This window comes from Arachis hypogaea, chromosome 16, assembly GCF_003086295.3.
Source record: "Arachis hypogaea cultivar Tifrunner chromosome 16, arahy.Tifrunner.gnm2.J5K5, whole genome shotgun sequence".
NCBI lineage: Eukaryota > Viridiplantae > Streptophyta > Magnoliopsida > Fabales > Fabaceae > Arachis > Arachis hypogaea.
In genome coordinates, this window is record NC_092051.1 from 35,510,917 (window position 1) to 35,525,268 (window position 14,352).

The following is a 14,352-nucleotide window of genomic DNA, read 5'->3' on the forward strand; positions in this document are numbered from 1 at the left end:
ATTGTGTTTCTATAATTTTTAATTCCATTTCAGTGGGTAATTGATATTCCAATTTTTTTGTCTTCTATTTGCATGTAATGGGCACATTATTGTTATTATTATTATCATAGTGCATTGCTGATTTTTTGTTGGCTTTTGATTGTTGAAAAGGAATGAAAAAAGGAATCTACAAGCATCTTAATCGATTTTCCAGATCGAGCTCCTTAACTATATTTCTGCAAATTTTTCCATTTCACATTTTCACATTTGGCTTTTAGTTTCATATTGTTGATAGTAACACAAAATCAGTTACCACTATTGGTTGAAAATTGTTTCTTATGGTTACCGTTTTATGAATTTCTAATTTTTTCTTAGTAATGACTACTGGTTTTTCTTGTAGTTCATTCCTTTTTTTTTTTTTCTTCTGACTTTTGATGTATTATATGTTGCAGATCATCATTGAGAAATATACAAGGACAGACATCTCTACATTGGACAAGAAAAAGTAAGTTCTACCTATATGTTTAATTTGTTTTTTAAGATTATTTGTGTACAACAATAATGATCAGAAGAAATAAAACCTGTGCACTTTGGATAGCTAATTAATTATTAGCTAGTTTCAAATTTAAAAAAACAGCTATAGAATATATTTATGATAATGTATACTCCTTCAAAAAGTGCTTTTTCTGCATCACTTTCATAATATATATATATATATATATATAATCCAAATGAGAGGGAGTTTACTAAGAAGAACCAGCTGCCTGAGCCAATAACTATTAATAATACTATAACTATTAATAAGGACGTAACTAGTTTTTCTTTGCAACTTTATTAACATATAAGGACATAACTTGACTCATAGTATAATTATTAATAATACTAGAACAGGGTAAAATTAATACATGTAGTATATATATATAATTGGAATTCTTATAATGTGATTAGTAATGGACATTGTTGCTATCACTTAATTAAGACACAATAACATTGGAAAAGCCTTGAACATCATTCAAGAGAAAAAGAAAATAGTTTCAGTCAGAAATGACGTGTATAATACAACATCAGGAGAATTACAATTGAGGCTTAATTAATGGTATAATAAAATTAGTGAACAAAGAAGAAAAATTATACTATATCCTATGCTCAATTAATTAATAGAACCGGCAGTGATAGAATTGCAGCTGCAAGTCTGTCTCTTCTAGCTCTGGGAATTGATCAAACCTTGGGGTTTCCTTATAATGAAGATAACAAAAAGGTGATTTATTCGAGGCTGGCAACTGCTTCTGGTCCACATAACCTTTCCAACTTTTCCTGTTGACTGTTGACAGCAAAAGTATTGTTAGAGGACATAATCTAAGGTTTTAAGACCATAACCTGGTCAATGCTAATTCAGTTCAATAAAATTTGGAGGTGTAATTTACCTTGATGGAATTATTTTCAGCTGTAAGCTTCTCGCATTCTTCTGATACTCTCTGAAGTTCTTCTCTCAGAGTCTGGCTCTCGTTTCCCAGTTCCACCTTCTTTTGCAAGTCCTCGCACTCAGCCTGGTGGATACAACAAATGAAAAACATTGAAGGATGTCAATTTGTAGCATTGGAAACACTGAAATATTATTGATAACCCTTAACCATTGCTTGCATGAAGATAACTGTAAAGTACCTGCTTGCGTAGTCTTGACCTCCTAGCTGATTCTCTGTTAGACTGTTTTCTTTTCTGTCTCTTCAGGTCACGTTCGTCCTAAAAAAACCGAAATAGGAAAGGAAAGCTAAGGCTCTGCAAGGTAAAGGAAACAACTAAGAGATGCACAAGATAAAAAGGAAACGTTTTTTAAAACAATGAATATATGGCCTGAAGTTCAAGAAGATAATGTGTAAATCATACTTGTATCCACTGTTCACCAAGTGCAACTTCACATCCCATTATAGTAGGAGGGTTGACAGCTCCTGGGGCAGGTTGATTGTTTCTCAGTTTTGGAGCATCAGCTTCTGCAGAAGATGCATTCCACAAGTCCATTCCAATATTAAGATTAGTTGCAGCCATTGACACAGCAGCCTTTCCAGAAGATTGAGTTATGGCATTGTTCTGTGCATTGGCTCCTGAAAAAGTTCACAATTAAGACAAAATTGCTTGAGTAACCATGTAAAAATTAAAGATAGGAAAACATGCAGAAGAATGCAACATACCATCAGCAAGCATTTTGTCAAAGCTTCCTTTCTTGTTTGTCAAAGCTTCCCTTCTTGTTAAAAATTTTAAACTAATTTTCAATTATAGCTTATCAAAAGTCATAACAATTATGTTAGATAATGAGTAGTTTCTAATATTAATTATTGGCTCTTGCTTTGTGTGTAGACAACTCCTGAAATTGATCACACATATTGATTGATTGCTACTGCTAATCGCGGTTGTGCCCCTGCTACTCGCATTCGTGTTGCTGCTGCTATTCGTGTTCGCATTCGGGTTTGGATTTGTGTTGCTGCTGCTATTCGCATTCCATTGCTGCTGCTATTGGCGTTCATAGTTGCAGCTGTGCTTCTATGCAAAGGTAACAATTTGATAGCATATAATTGAGCTTAGAAATTTGTTAGTGTTATTGAATTTTCCCAATTTGATATTTGGCTTCTTGAAAGATGAAATTATATTTAGTGATTCCAAGTTCATTTGAAACAGAGAATGCTTCATGCTTCATTAACTTTGACCTTCCTCAGTTCCTAGTTAAAATCTTATGAGAAAATTTGAAGCAAATCTAATCTTCAGGAATTTAAAGCTTTCAATTTTTAAAAATTATGTTTTTTTTTTCCTTTTTCCTCCTCTAGACTTATCATGATGTTCTAGACTGGTAGAAATGATTTTTCTTACACAGATGAGTTTTGCCATGACCTGTGAGATAGAATTTGGTGTTGCAGATTTGATTTGTGGGAATAGATTAGGGAAAATTAGATGCTAAATTTTTTTATAGAATAAAAAAATGTAGAGAGTTAAATTGTGAATATAAAAAATAGAGATAGTCAGTTTTAAATTATTTTGACAAGTCCATATAATGGAACTCTTCTTAAAAGCTGCATAGAATACCTTGCCATCTATATATACGAGTCAGTGCCACAACCACTTACAATTATTATTATTAGTGGTAAGAATCATATTATCATGTCCTACTAATTAAAAACAAAATATTAGTTACATGCTTAAGGTACAGTCTTTTTTACTTAACTAATAAGCATATTTTATCGATAATAATAACTACCATTGATATTGATTTTCTCCTGTGATGCCTAAGATGTAACTTTTGTCTCGCTGTCACAACTTTAATTTGTATTTAAATTGAGTTCAACCTCTCTTTTATAGTTGAAGTTAAAATAAAGAGAACATTTTGATTTGTGATAATTGTGCCTTCTGTTGCATTTTGTTATTTAAAATTAAAGTTTTCATTTGTTGATGTTCATACTAAACTATTTTTATCATTTTTTGTTCGAAAATTATTTTTGCAGTATCTGAGTAGTTGATTTGGCATACTTGTTGCTCCTATATCACTGATACATTCGGATCTAATCCACACCATTCAGTTGATTCCTTTTACAAGGTAATTCTCTGCCTCAATAAAGTAATTACATGTTCTTTATTCTGAATAAAATAGTTATAGTTTTGCAATTCTATGTATATCATTTTTGGGATTTTATTTTTGAAATATCTATTCTCCTTTTTATGTTGTAGTGATTGTTTTCTTTTTCTAGTTTTCCATTTATTTAGTTGATTAGCAATGACTGAGCTTCAAAAATATTTTTGAACAGCATAAACTTTAACATAAAAGCCACATAATAATATTCACAGGAAAACAAAATGTATAAAATATAACTCATTTTAGAATGGTATTTTTCGAGTCTTGAATCGTTTAAAATATACAATAACTTAATTATAACTTAACTTTTTATAGTTAGAATGCTTGTCATAAAATTTTATAATATTTATTTTATTGAATATTGAATATATCTATGACTAAAAATTTAATTAAAAAACTAACCAAGTATAAAATAATAGCCAATTAATTACATATAAAATAATTATTCAAATCCTTAAAGGTGTTATGAAAAACTATATTTGCTTAGAATTTAGTTTAGAAGATTAAAACTTAAATAGTTGTAACTTGTTAAAATTTTCTATCACACTACACCAATAAAACGACACCAATACTTAAAGAATAATTTAGTATTTCTGTGTGAAAAATTAAAAAAAATCAATGTGACATAAAATAGCATAAAAAAAGTAAACAACTTATTATAATGATTACGATGACGAGATTTAATGTATTAATTACTTTACAAAAATAAATTACCTATTCCTTCTCTATGTTACAACTTTGTTTATTTTTTGGTTGAATAAATTAGTTACAAATGGATAGAACTTGGATTGAAAAACCTCGAACAACAAAGGAATACATGGATGGCATAATTGGATTCCTTGATTTTGCTTTTGCGAGAGCGGCCATTTCGGATAGAATATGTTGTCCATGTCCACGATGTGCATTTGGAAAATGGCATAAAAGAGACACAGTTCAGGATCACCTGCTCTTAAAGCCATTTCCCAGAAACTATGTGATCTGGAATCGTCATGGTGAGATACAACCTGTTGAGCCAAGTAGTATAGAAGTGCAAGCGCCACCATCTCAAGAGAATCCGCTAAATACATTGCTGCATGATGTATTCGGCCACCATGGGGATGAAGGTATAATGGGATTGAATGATGCAGTTATACCCGATGGAGATGAAGACATCGCAGATGGAAGATTACATGAGGGCTCCTTTGATGATGGTAGTGAGTTCAATGAATTTATAAAAGACGGAAATGAAAAGTTGCACGAAGGCAGTAAATGCACAAAGTTGGAGTTTATAATCAAATTGTATCACATAAAGGTCTTGTGTAGAATAAGCGATAAGGCCATGACTATGATATTGACTTTGTTGAGAGATACTTTCGATGGAATACAACTGCCTTCTAGTTTTTATAAGGCCAAGCAAGTAATTTGCAAACTCGGCCTAGAATATACTAAGATTGATGCTTGCCCAAATGACTGTATGTTATATCTAGATGACACTCCAGATAACATACAAGATACATGCAAGTATTGCGGTATATCTAGATGGATCCCTAAGAAAAAAAAGAAAAAGCAAGCTGCAAAAGTTTTGTGATACTTTCCACTGAAGCCAAGGTTGAAAAGGTTATATATGTGTAGCAAGACGGCTGAGCACATGCAATGGCATAATTCTGCACCTGCAAGAGATGGATTACTGAGACATCCAAGGGACGATGAAGCATGGAAGAATTTTAATGCGATGCACACACTATTTGCCGAAGAGCCACGAAATGTTCGCCTAGGTCTTGCAACTGATGGTTTTAATCCATTCGGAGCCTTGAGTTCTACTAATAGCGTTTGGCCTGTGTTCTTGATTCCATACAATCTTCCACCTTGGATGTGTATGAATCACACTTCTTTCATCTTATCAATGGTTATTCCAGGAAAGAAGTCCCCAGGAAATAAGATAGATGTGTACTTGCAGCCCCTTATAAATGAATTGAAAGATTTATGGATTGATGGTGTGGAGACATTTGACTCATCATCCGGAAACACATTTAGAATGCATGCAGCTCTTATGTGGACAATAAGTGATTTTCCTGGGTTAGGTATGCTATCTGGTTGGAACACACACACTGGTTTAGCTTGTCCCACTTGTAACTTTGATTCTTTTCCTTGTTATCTCCGTCATAGTTCTAAATGGTGCTTCATGGGTCATAGACGTTTTTTGGGAAGAAATCATAGATTTAGACTGAATCGTGTTCGTTTTGACGGAAGCACAGAGGAGCGTGGTCCACCTAAGAAGTTATTAGGTTCTGACATTCTTGAACAACAACAGGATGTTGAAACACGAGATCAGCAACGAGAAGAATCTCGTAATGGTGGGAAAAGACCTCGACGAGAAGTTAAGCAGTAGAACAAGCGAAGCATTTTCTTTGATCTTCCGTACTGGAAAACCAATTTGTTGCGTCACAATCTGGACTTTATGCACATTGAGAAGAATGTGTGTGATAACATTTTGTACACTTTGCTTAATGACAAAGCAAAATCAAAGGACAATCTCAAGGCACGGAAAGATTTGAAAGAAATGGGCATAAGGCGTGATCTCTGGCCAAGTGACAATGGATCATATCATTTATCTTTATTTTCACTAACACGTGACACCAAGAAGCTATTTCTTTCGGCATTGAAGAATGTTGTGCTACCAGATGGATACTCAAGTAATATTTCGAGATGTGTGGATGAAGGACAGAAAAAAATTTTTGGATTAAAAAGTCATGACTGTCATATTCTTTTGGAGGAATTGTTACCAATAGCAGTTCGTCATTTGCTGCCAGATCATGTTACCGCAGTATTGGCTGAGTTTGGCTCATTCTTTAAGATCCTTTGTGGGAAAAGCTTAAGTAACTCTGAACTTGACAAGCTCCAACAACGCATAGTGGTCGTCCTTTGCCAGTTGGAAATGTTATTCCCTCCATCATTCTTTACCGTCATGGTTCACTTGACAGTCCATCTAGTAGATGAAGCAAAGCTCGAAGGTCCAGTGCATTATCGATACATGTATCCAATTGAGAGGTAAAATATTTTGTATGATGAACTAAAGATCGTTAGAATTGCATCTCTAGTCATGTCATTTTTACTTGATTTTTTTATATTATTTTAGGGAGTTAGGCCATCTAAAATCCCATGTGCGGAATAGAGCACAAGCAGAAGCATCTATAGCCGAAGGATATTTAGCTGAGGAATGTCTCACTTTTTGTTCTCGCTATTTTGAAGATATTGAGACAAGGTTCAATAGAGCTAGACGTGTATGTGATGACCCGCTTGACAAGGGATGCTCAGAATCTTGTCTCTTTCCGCCGGTGGGTAAAGCAGGGAGTTCTGGTACAATTTTTACGTTGAATGAAAAGCAAAAGCTACAAGCCCATAGATATGTGTTACTAAATTGTCAAGCCGTCAAGGATTATGTGAAGTAAGTAAAGATAGAGGTTATTTGCAGTAATATATTCAAAATCTATATTCATGAGTGACGTACTCTGAATCCAAATTAATTCCTAATGCAGTGAATTTAGAGAATACATAAGAAGAAGCTCAAAGGGAAGGAGACCGAATCCCACAGACATAGAGAAGAGAGTATTTAAGGAATTTGTTTCGTGGTTTGAAAAACGAGTAAGTTACTTAATTATTAGAGTTTATGAAATGGAAAAGGTGTTAAAATCTAAACGTTTTAACCCTCATAACTTATCCCAATTTCAGATAATGAACCCGGATACCATAGAACAGTTGTCTACTGACATTAAATTTTTAGCACGAGGCCCCTTATCAAATGCAACGAGATATAGTGCTTATAAAATAAATGGTTGCACATTTCGAACTGTTGCTCGTGAAGAAGGTTTGAGGACACAGAATAGTGGAGTATATTTAACCTCTAGCACACCATGTGTTGCAAGTCGAGTTGACAAAAATTTAAGACAAGGTGATGTACCCTATTATGGCAAGTTGGAGGATATAATTGAGGTTAGCTATTATGGGCGATTCACTGTTGTTCTCTTCAAATGTAAATGGGCTGATTCCACTCGACATAGAGGATATAGAAGAGATCAATGGCATTTTCATTGTGTTAACTTTGAAAGACCAATTCATACCGGTGAACATGAAGAAGATGAGCCTTATATTCTAGCGTCACAAGCATCAATGGTATATTATGTAGATGATGTCGTTAACAAAGGATGGAGTATTGTTGTTCATTTAAAACCAAGAGATTTGTATGAAATGGGTGATGAAATTGAAGAGGCTGCAGATGAGGACGAGCCACATCAAGAGCAAGCTCTTGATCAATATTTTGGTAACAGTGATGAATACATTCAATTGGCAACAAACCACTTGATCGATGACGTAGTTGACTCATAATGAGAAATCTAAGGTTAAAGCTTATTTATATATTTGTTAATTTTAAGGTTATGGTTAATCCGTTGGCTTGTTCATAAATTTTATCTCTGGCCTAATTTTGTGTGAAATATAACATGCTTTTTGAGTTATTTTCTCTAACTATTTGTTGTTAAATTCATTTACAGCAATGCCGAAGTGTAAACGGTTTACTAATCCCCTGAGATCAGCTCCTCTACCTGAAAATGGTTTTGATCAGTCTAACGACGAGGTATTTCACAATTCACCTACGGATATCTCACCACCTAATCATGATTCACCACCTAATCTTGATTCAGCAATACAAAGCAATCCGGATAGTAATATGGATCATTCACTGCCTAACCAAGGATCCCAAGAACATGTTAGGCCCTTTGGTGGACGTCAATCTTCTGAATATTGGACCGTGGAGACAGTAGGTATGGTGCATAATAAACTTAATTTCTCAAGCTGAGTTGCTAAATAAGTGCTTTCTATATAAATGCAAATTTTTATATTTTAATCTTTATATATAATATATTTTTTTGTGGAATCTCTTGTATGAAAGTAGAAAAGTGATGCATTGATAGCTGAACATGCACTATGCCAATTTTTACAGGTCCAATGCTGATTATTTAGCTTTCTATGTGGCTATGGTTGAATAATATTAAAGTTTACTTATTTTGAGGCATATGATAAAGACTTCAATTGTACGGAAATGTTGCCCAAAATATTTTTAATAAAAATCTTATAATTTTCACCCAACTCCCGAGGCATAAAATGAAAATACGCAATAGTACTACTCCTATAATATTACTAGATGACAAAGTGATATCCATATGCATGGTTCTGGCTTTTGTGAAATCACATTATTTATCATCAAATCATCATGATATTTTCCCTTTCAAATTTCTTTTCTTTTTGTCCAAACTGTTATTTATTTATCTTCTCCTTGTAGTAATAATGAAAACTCCGTAGAAAAATAATGAGTGTTTGTCTGGTCAACATTGCAAATTGTTCTCTGTCTCTCTCTCTCTTTCTCAATTAGATGTCCATTTAATTAACTTGTTCTCTCTCTCAATTAGATGTCCATTTAATTAACTTGTTCGTTAGTTACTTTATAATTTAAATAATATAATGATCATATCCAATAATTAAGGTGGCTAAATTGCATTCTTAATTAAGTGATATCTCAATCCAATTTTGCCATTCGTAAGTAAGACTAACTTAATACAAGATTGTATTCCACTGCTAAATCTTTTATGTTTTTCGGTCCACACTATATATATGTACTTACCATTTCGATACACCGAAGGAGAAGGAGCGCCATTTCGATATTAGGATGTAATTCCCATTTTGCTCCTTTTTCCTCTATAATATAGTTTATCATCGCTGCCACCCACAGAGTCGTTTTGTTTCCTTTTGTGGAATGCGAATGTAGTGTTGCTCTACTACCTAGTGGGATCAATCGTCAGTGGCTCAATTTGTTTCATTGATCTGCAATTTTGAATTTGGATTCTGAATGTTTGTTTCTTTTCTTTTCATAGTATTCTTCTTTCTGTGATTATATCTAGATGCACCGTGCTTTCTAACATTCTTGTCTCTTTTAAAACTGGTGGTGTACATAGATCAGATTCCTTGTTTTCTTATTTATCAAGTTTTGCCTTTATTCTTTATTAATTGAGATTTTGATTGAGGGTTTTCTAGATTCTGATGAGTTGCATTTGTCGTTGTCCATGGCTCCATTTTTTCCTTGATGTAAAGATGATTTTTTTAAATAATTTATTTATGTATTTTTATTCAGTGATATATAGTTTTCAATTTGTTTATTTTTAGTATCTAATCCACAGTTGAACAGTGGTGCCCATATGATTTACACGAGTTGTTGATAAATTTGAATATTTTCATTTTTTCTTAAGGTGTACTTGTATGAACTGCGAAATATTCTTGATTCTTGGAGAGTTCGTTTTTATTTTTTTTAGGGGTACCTAACAAATGTTCTGTTGCAAACTTAGTCTTCTTTTACTCAAGTGATCTGTTTCTTTTTTTATCCTAGTGTCTAGGAGTGAAATTTTATTCTGGGATTTGTGTTGTCCTTTGTGTTACATGTGAATTCTTCATAATTGTTTAAAATTTAAAAGCTTTTAATTGTAAAATGTTTAAAAATTTAATTTTTAAAAGTAAATATGTACTTACATATAATTAATTTTATATGCAAATACGTGTTTAAATACTTTGATTTAGTTTAAAACTTTGGAAATAAAGGCACAGATGGAACTATTAAGACTAGAAGGCTAAAAGTTAAAGAAATGGATAACTTATCTAGAGATGAGCAAGTTGTTGTGAACTTTGAAGATCAACAAGCTATTGGAGAAGCCCAAGGTTTGCTTGCTGGATATCTAGGAACATTGGCAGTTGATTGTAAGTTATTTCCAATCAATTTCTCAAAGTGGTCAGGACCTTTAGGCATACCTCGATCTAGATTTGAAGAGTGTTTTAGTAACTTGCTGAAGGTATATATTTGAAATATTTAGTTTTACTAAGTTCCTATTAAAATTTTCTATTGTTAATGATATCTTGTTATTTATGTATGATTCTTTTTTATAGCCAAAATTTCATTTCAAAATTTCTGAGGGCATTGCAAAGCGATATTGCAAATTGAGCCTTGCAAAAAAGTGGTCACAACATAGAATTAAGTTATGGAAAGAGTTCTATGATCCATGCATGAGTAGACAAGCACTCATTGATAATGTCCCAGTCGGCATCGACAGAGATCAATGGGCATCCTTTGTTCAGTATCGGTTTCTACCTTCTACAATGGTAACATGCTAAAATTTTCAAAATATAATATTAATACGTAATCACTTTTCTAATCTTCATTTTTCTTTTTTTATAGGAGATGTGTAGGAGAAATAAGGAAGCTCGCAAAAAGCAAACAATTCCCCATACTGGTGGCTCGAAACCCATCTCAAGGAAAAGACATGAAATAGTATGAACCATCAATCATTTTTTGTTTTTACTAAATTATGATATGCTCTTTAACTTTTTTTATATATTCTTTTGTATAGTTTTTAGAAACTGGTCGAAAAATTAGCCGTGGAGAAATGTACATAGAAACTCATAAGAAGAGAGATGGGTCGTTTGTGACTGATGAAGCAAGGGATATAGCAGTAAGTTGTACTTTTTGGTCTATTTTAGTACAAAGTGTTACTTCAAAATCTGCCAAACCTTAATGTTATTGTGTTATATTTTTGTTGCTTAAATCTCAAATGCAGGAACAAATTGAAGTACTTATGACTCAAAATGACAAAGATGAATCTGGACCATCTACAAATGATGCTATTGGCAAAGTGTTTGGGGAGGAGCATTCTGGTAGGGTGCGATGCATGGGAATGGGAGCAACACCTACTAATACTTTCAGAAATGGCAATCATCCTAGCCAGTTAGCTAATTCTTCAACTTCAATGTCATCTACTACCAATTACTCCCAAGCTGATTTTAAGCGTTTGGAGTCTAAATTTGATGGGACATTAGCTGCATTCAAGGCTTATTTTCTTGCTAAAGAAGGAAGAATTCCTGTTGAACTTACTAGTATATTTGACCATGAAACTCAGGTAAATTGCCATCTCTTGTCAAATCTATGTTGGACTAATTTTTTTTAAAAATTATGATAAATGATAACCGTTATATTATGCTAATGTTATAGCATGGTATTAGTCTCGTATATTCTAACTTTTACATGCCTACTCTTACTAATTTGTTGTTCAAATTTTTCACACAAGAAAAGGTTAATGCCTTTTTAACATTTTTTGTCTTTGAATTGTCGTTATAGTGTCATAGATGTGGCAATTTTTATGTTGACATTTCTATTTTTATTTTATTTTAGGCTAATAATGTTGAGAACGAAACTATTACACCGACAACAGGAAGAACATCATCAGGAGGAAGCAATGAAAATCATGAAGACATTGTTTAGTATTGCTTTAAGGATTGATTAGTTGTTTATTGTTGCACCTTTGTTAGGGTATTATGTTGCATTTTTTTATTAAACAAACTTATTCAAGTAGAGAACTCATTAGTGGTAGTTGTGAGTTTATATTATTTTAGCTTATTTAATTTTTAGGATTAGATATATAAAGACAGTGATGATTCAGATATTATGCATTTTATTATAATATAAAAAAGTTATTATTTATCTTAATGGGTTATATTTAGATTTATAATTTAAAGAATTTTATTCTTATTAAATTTTGCATTCTAATAAATATTATATAAAATAAGAAAAAACTATATATATCATAGTGAAAATATTTTAGCATTACATTTCAAATTGTGGGAGTTAACAACAACAAAAAAAAACCTTTGTTTTAAGTTTACCATATTTGCGGGGGTTTAAAACCCCCACAACATGAATAAAAAATGCTGCAACAAAAACTGTTGGAAGTCTTCGGAAACTGACGCGATTTAGTTGAAACCCCCGCAAACAGCGGGGGGCAAAAACCCCCGTAAAATATTGCAGTACACGTAACTGCAGGAGTTTATTAAACCGCTGTAACGCAATTTGCGGGGGTTAAAAACCGCCGCAAATTAGAAAAAAAACCCCCGCAAATTAGCGTGTTTTTTGTAGTGTTTAACATTTTTTTCTTTGATTTCTCGTTCAGAAAGCTTTCTTAGTGTTTCGATTTTGTAGATGTCGTATGAAGTTAGGGTTTGATAAATTTATAATAATTAAATGTGTTATTGATGTGTGATTGATAAATTGATGTTTGAGGTTTGATTTTGAATGATTTTGTGCTTGAATTTTGGTAAACTTTTGTTGATTTATTGACTTGTGGTTCAGCTTCAAGAGGACAGCAAGAACCAAACTATTTTGGTTGATTTAAGGGCTGTTTATCAGCTTATTTTTTATGAAAAATTGATAAGATTTGGTGGTTGAAAGGTTAAGGTGAATTATGTGAAAAATCGATAACCGAAAAGCTCGAAAATTGATTAAAAATCAAATTGAAAATTTGAAAAAAAAAATAAAAGAAGGTTCAGTTTTTAAGGTGGAGGTGTGATTACCAACATAGTTTATTTTTTAGAATAAGATTGTATTTTGATAAAAAGATCGTAGTTAAAAATAGTAATTTTATATGTTTATGCGTATTTTGGGTAATAAATAGAAGTTCAAGGATAAAACGGATATTTTATAAAGTTCAAGGATATTTTTAAAAATATTAAAATGTATAAGATTATTTTAGTAATTTATAAAAATGTTGAGTTAAAAGTAAAAATATTTAAAAATTTAAGATTAATTAATTCTTAAAATCTAAGCATAACACTTTAGTTAACAAGTTTTAAATAATAGTAAAGTAATCATGATTTATTCTTTTATTATTATTAATAGTTTTGTTATATTAGTATTCTAATTTAAAAAAAATATTTTATATTTATTTATAATATTACAAGAGGATAAAATAACTATAATCTTTAAAAGTTTTAAAAAGATAAACTTAAGTTAAGAATCTTTAATTTTTTGTTTATAAGATATTTAGAGAAAGACAAGAGAAGAGTGCAGATATAATTTATATTGTTAAAATGTAAGAAAGTAAAAGAGGATGATAAGATAGAAAAGAAGAAAGAAAAGAAAAGATTAAAAAAGGAAAAAGATTAAAGGAATCTCTGCCACAGTAGAATAGAGAACAAATATTAAAAGAATCTAAAGAATTTCTGCCATAGCAGAACAGGAAACAGAAAAGAAAAGAATATATTAACTAAATGGATGTCTGTTACACGAGAGTAAATCTCTGCCACAGGAGAGAAGAGGCCAAAAATGAAAAAGAAATCTAAAAAACTGTCTGTCACATGAGAGCAGATGAAACATGATTGTTGTTTGGGCCTTAGTGTCAAATATATAGTAGGAATGCCTACACATTATGAACTGTTTTTTAGATGTAAGCATATTGCAACACATTTAAAAGCCACATTGTATGCGGCCTAGCCATAAGACTTATATGTACACTGTATGCATATGGAAAGCTATATCTGGAACTTGTGCTTGGGTAATGTCAGGAGCGGATAGGCAACTGACACATGAGCTCAAGACCTGGGTAGGGCTAGACATGTATCATACTTGTTTGCGCATATTCCTCTGTGATGTGTTTTCTGTGTATATGTGTGGGTGCTCTGTATGTGCTTTACGATTGTTGGACTTTTGTGTTCTTTATTTGTTAAGTTGAATGTATTCTGTTGCTTGTTGCTATTAGCTAATAATAGTAAAATGAACTTAACTTCTAATCTCGACCTTGCTAAGGACTCTCCAGTTCTTACTCTCTCTTTCCAACCCAATCAGCTACAGGTGTGAAGGCTTATTGTGAAATTGTAGAAACATAGAAGAGTTTATTTACGAGTTGATGAGTTAT

At 32.3% G+C, this 14,352-nt stretch overlaps 1 protein-coding gene across 1 annotated transcript; it reads right to left on the minus strand.

Moving 5' to 3' along the window:
• Positions 1-1,605: 1,605 nt before the first annotated feature.
• On the minus strand, positions 1,606-2,498 carry LOC112756992 (uncharacterized). The gene is made up of 4 exons (XM_025805592.3): positions 2,353-2,498; positions 2,166-2,236; positions 1,864-2,078; positions 1,606-1,719 (listed from the first exon to the last, which is right to left on the minus strand). Exons 1-4 carry the CDS (start codon positions 2,496-2,498, stop codon positions 1,606-1,608), a joined length of 546 nt encoding a protein of 181 aa, XP_025661377.2.
• Positions 2,499-14,352: the final 11,854 nt, after the last annotated feature.

Excerpts from the sequence above, each read along its gene's own strand:
- LOC112756992 (XM_025805592.3), bottom strand. The coding sequence starts at position 2,498 with ATGAACGCCAATAGCAGCAGCAATGGAATGCGAATAGCAGCAGCAACA. Across the intron at positions 2,079-2,165 it reads TGACAAAATGCTTGCTGATG|GAGCCAATGCACAGAACAAT; the intron begins GTATGTTGCATT and ends GAACTTTTTCAG. Across the intron at positions 1,720-1,863 it reads TTGGTGAACAGTGGATACAA|GACGAACGTGACCTGAAGAG; the intron begins GTATGATTTACA and ends CGGTTTTTTTAG.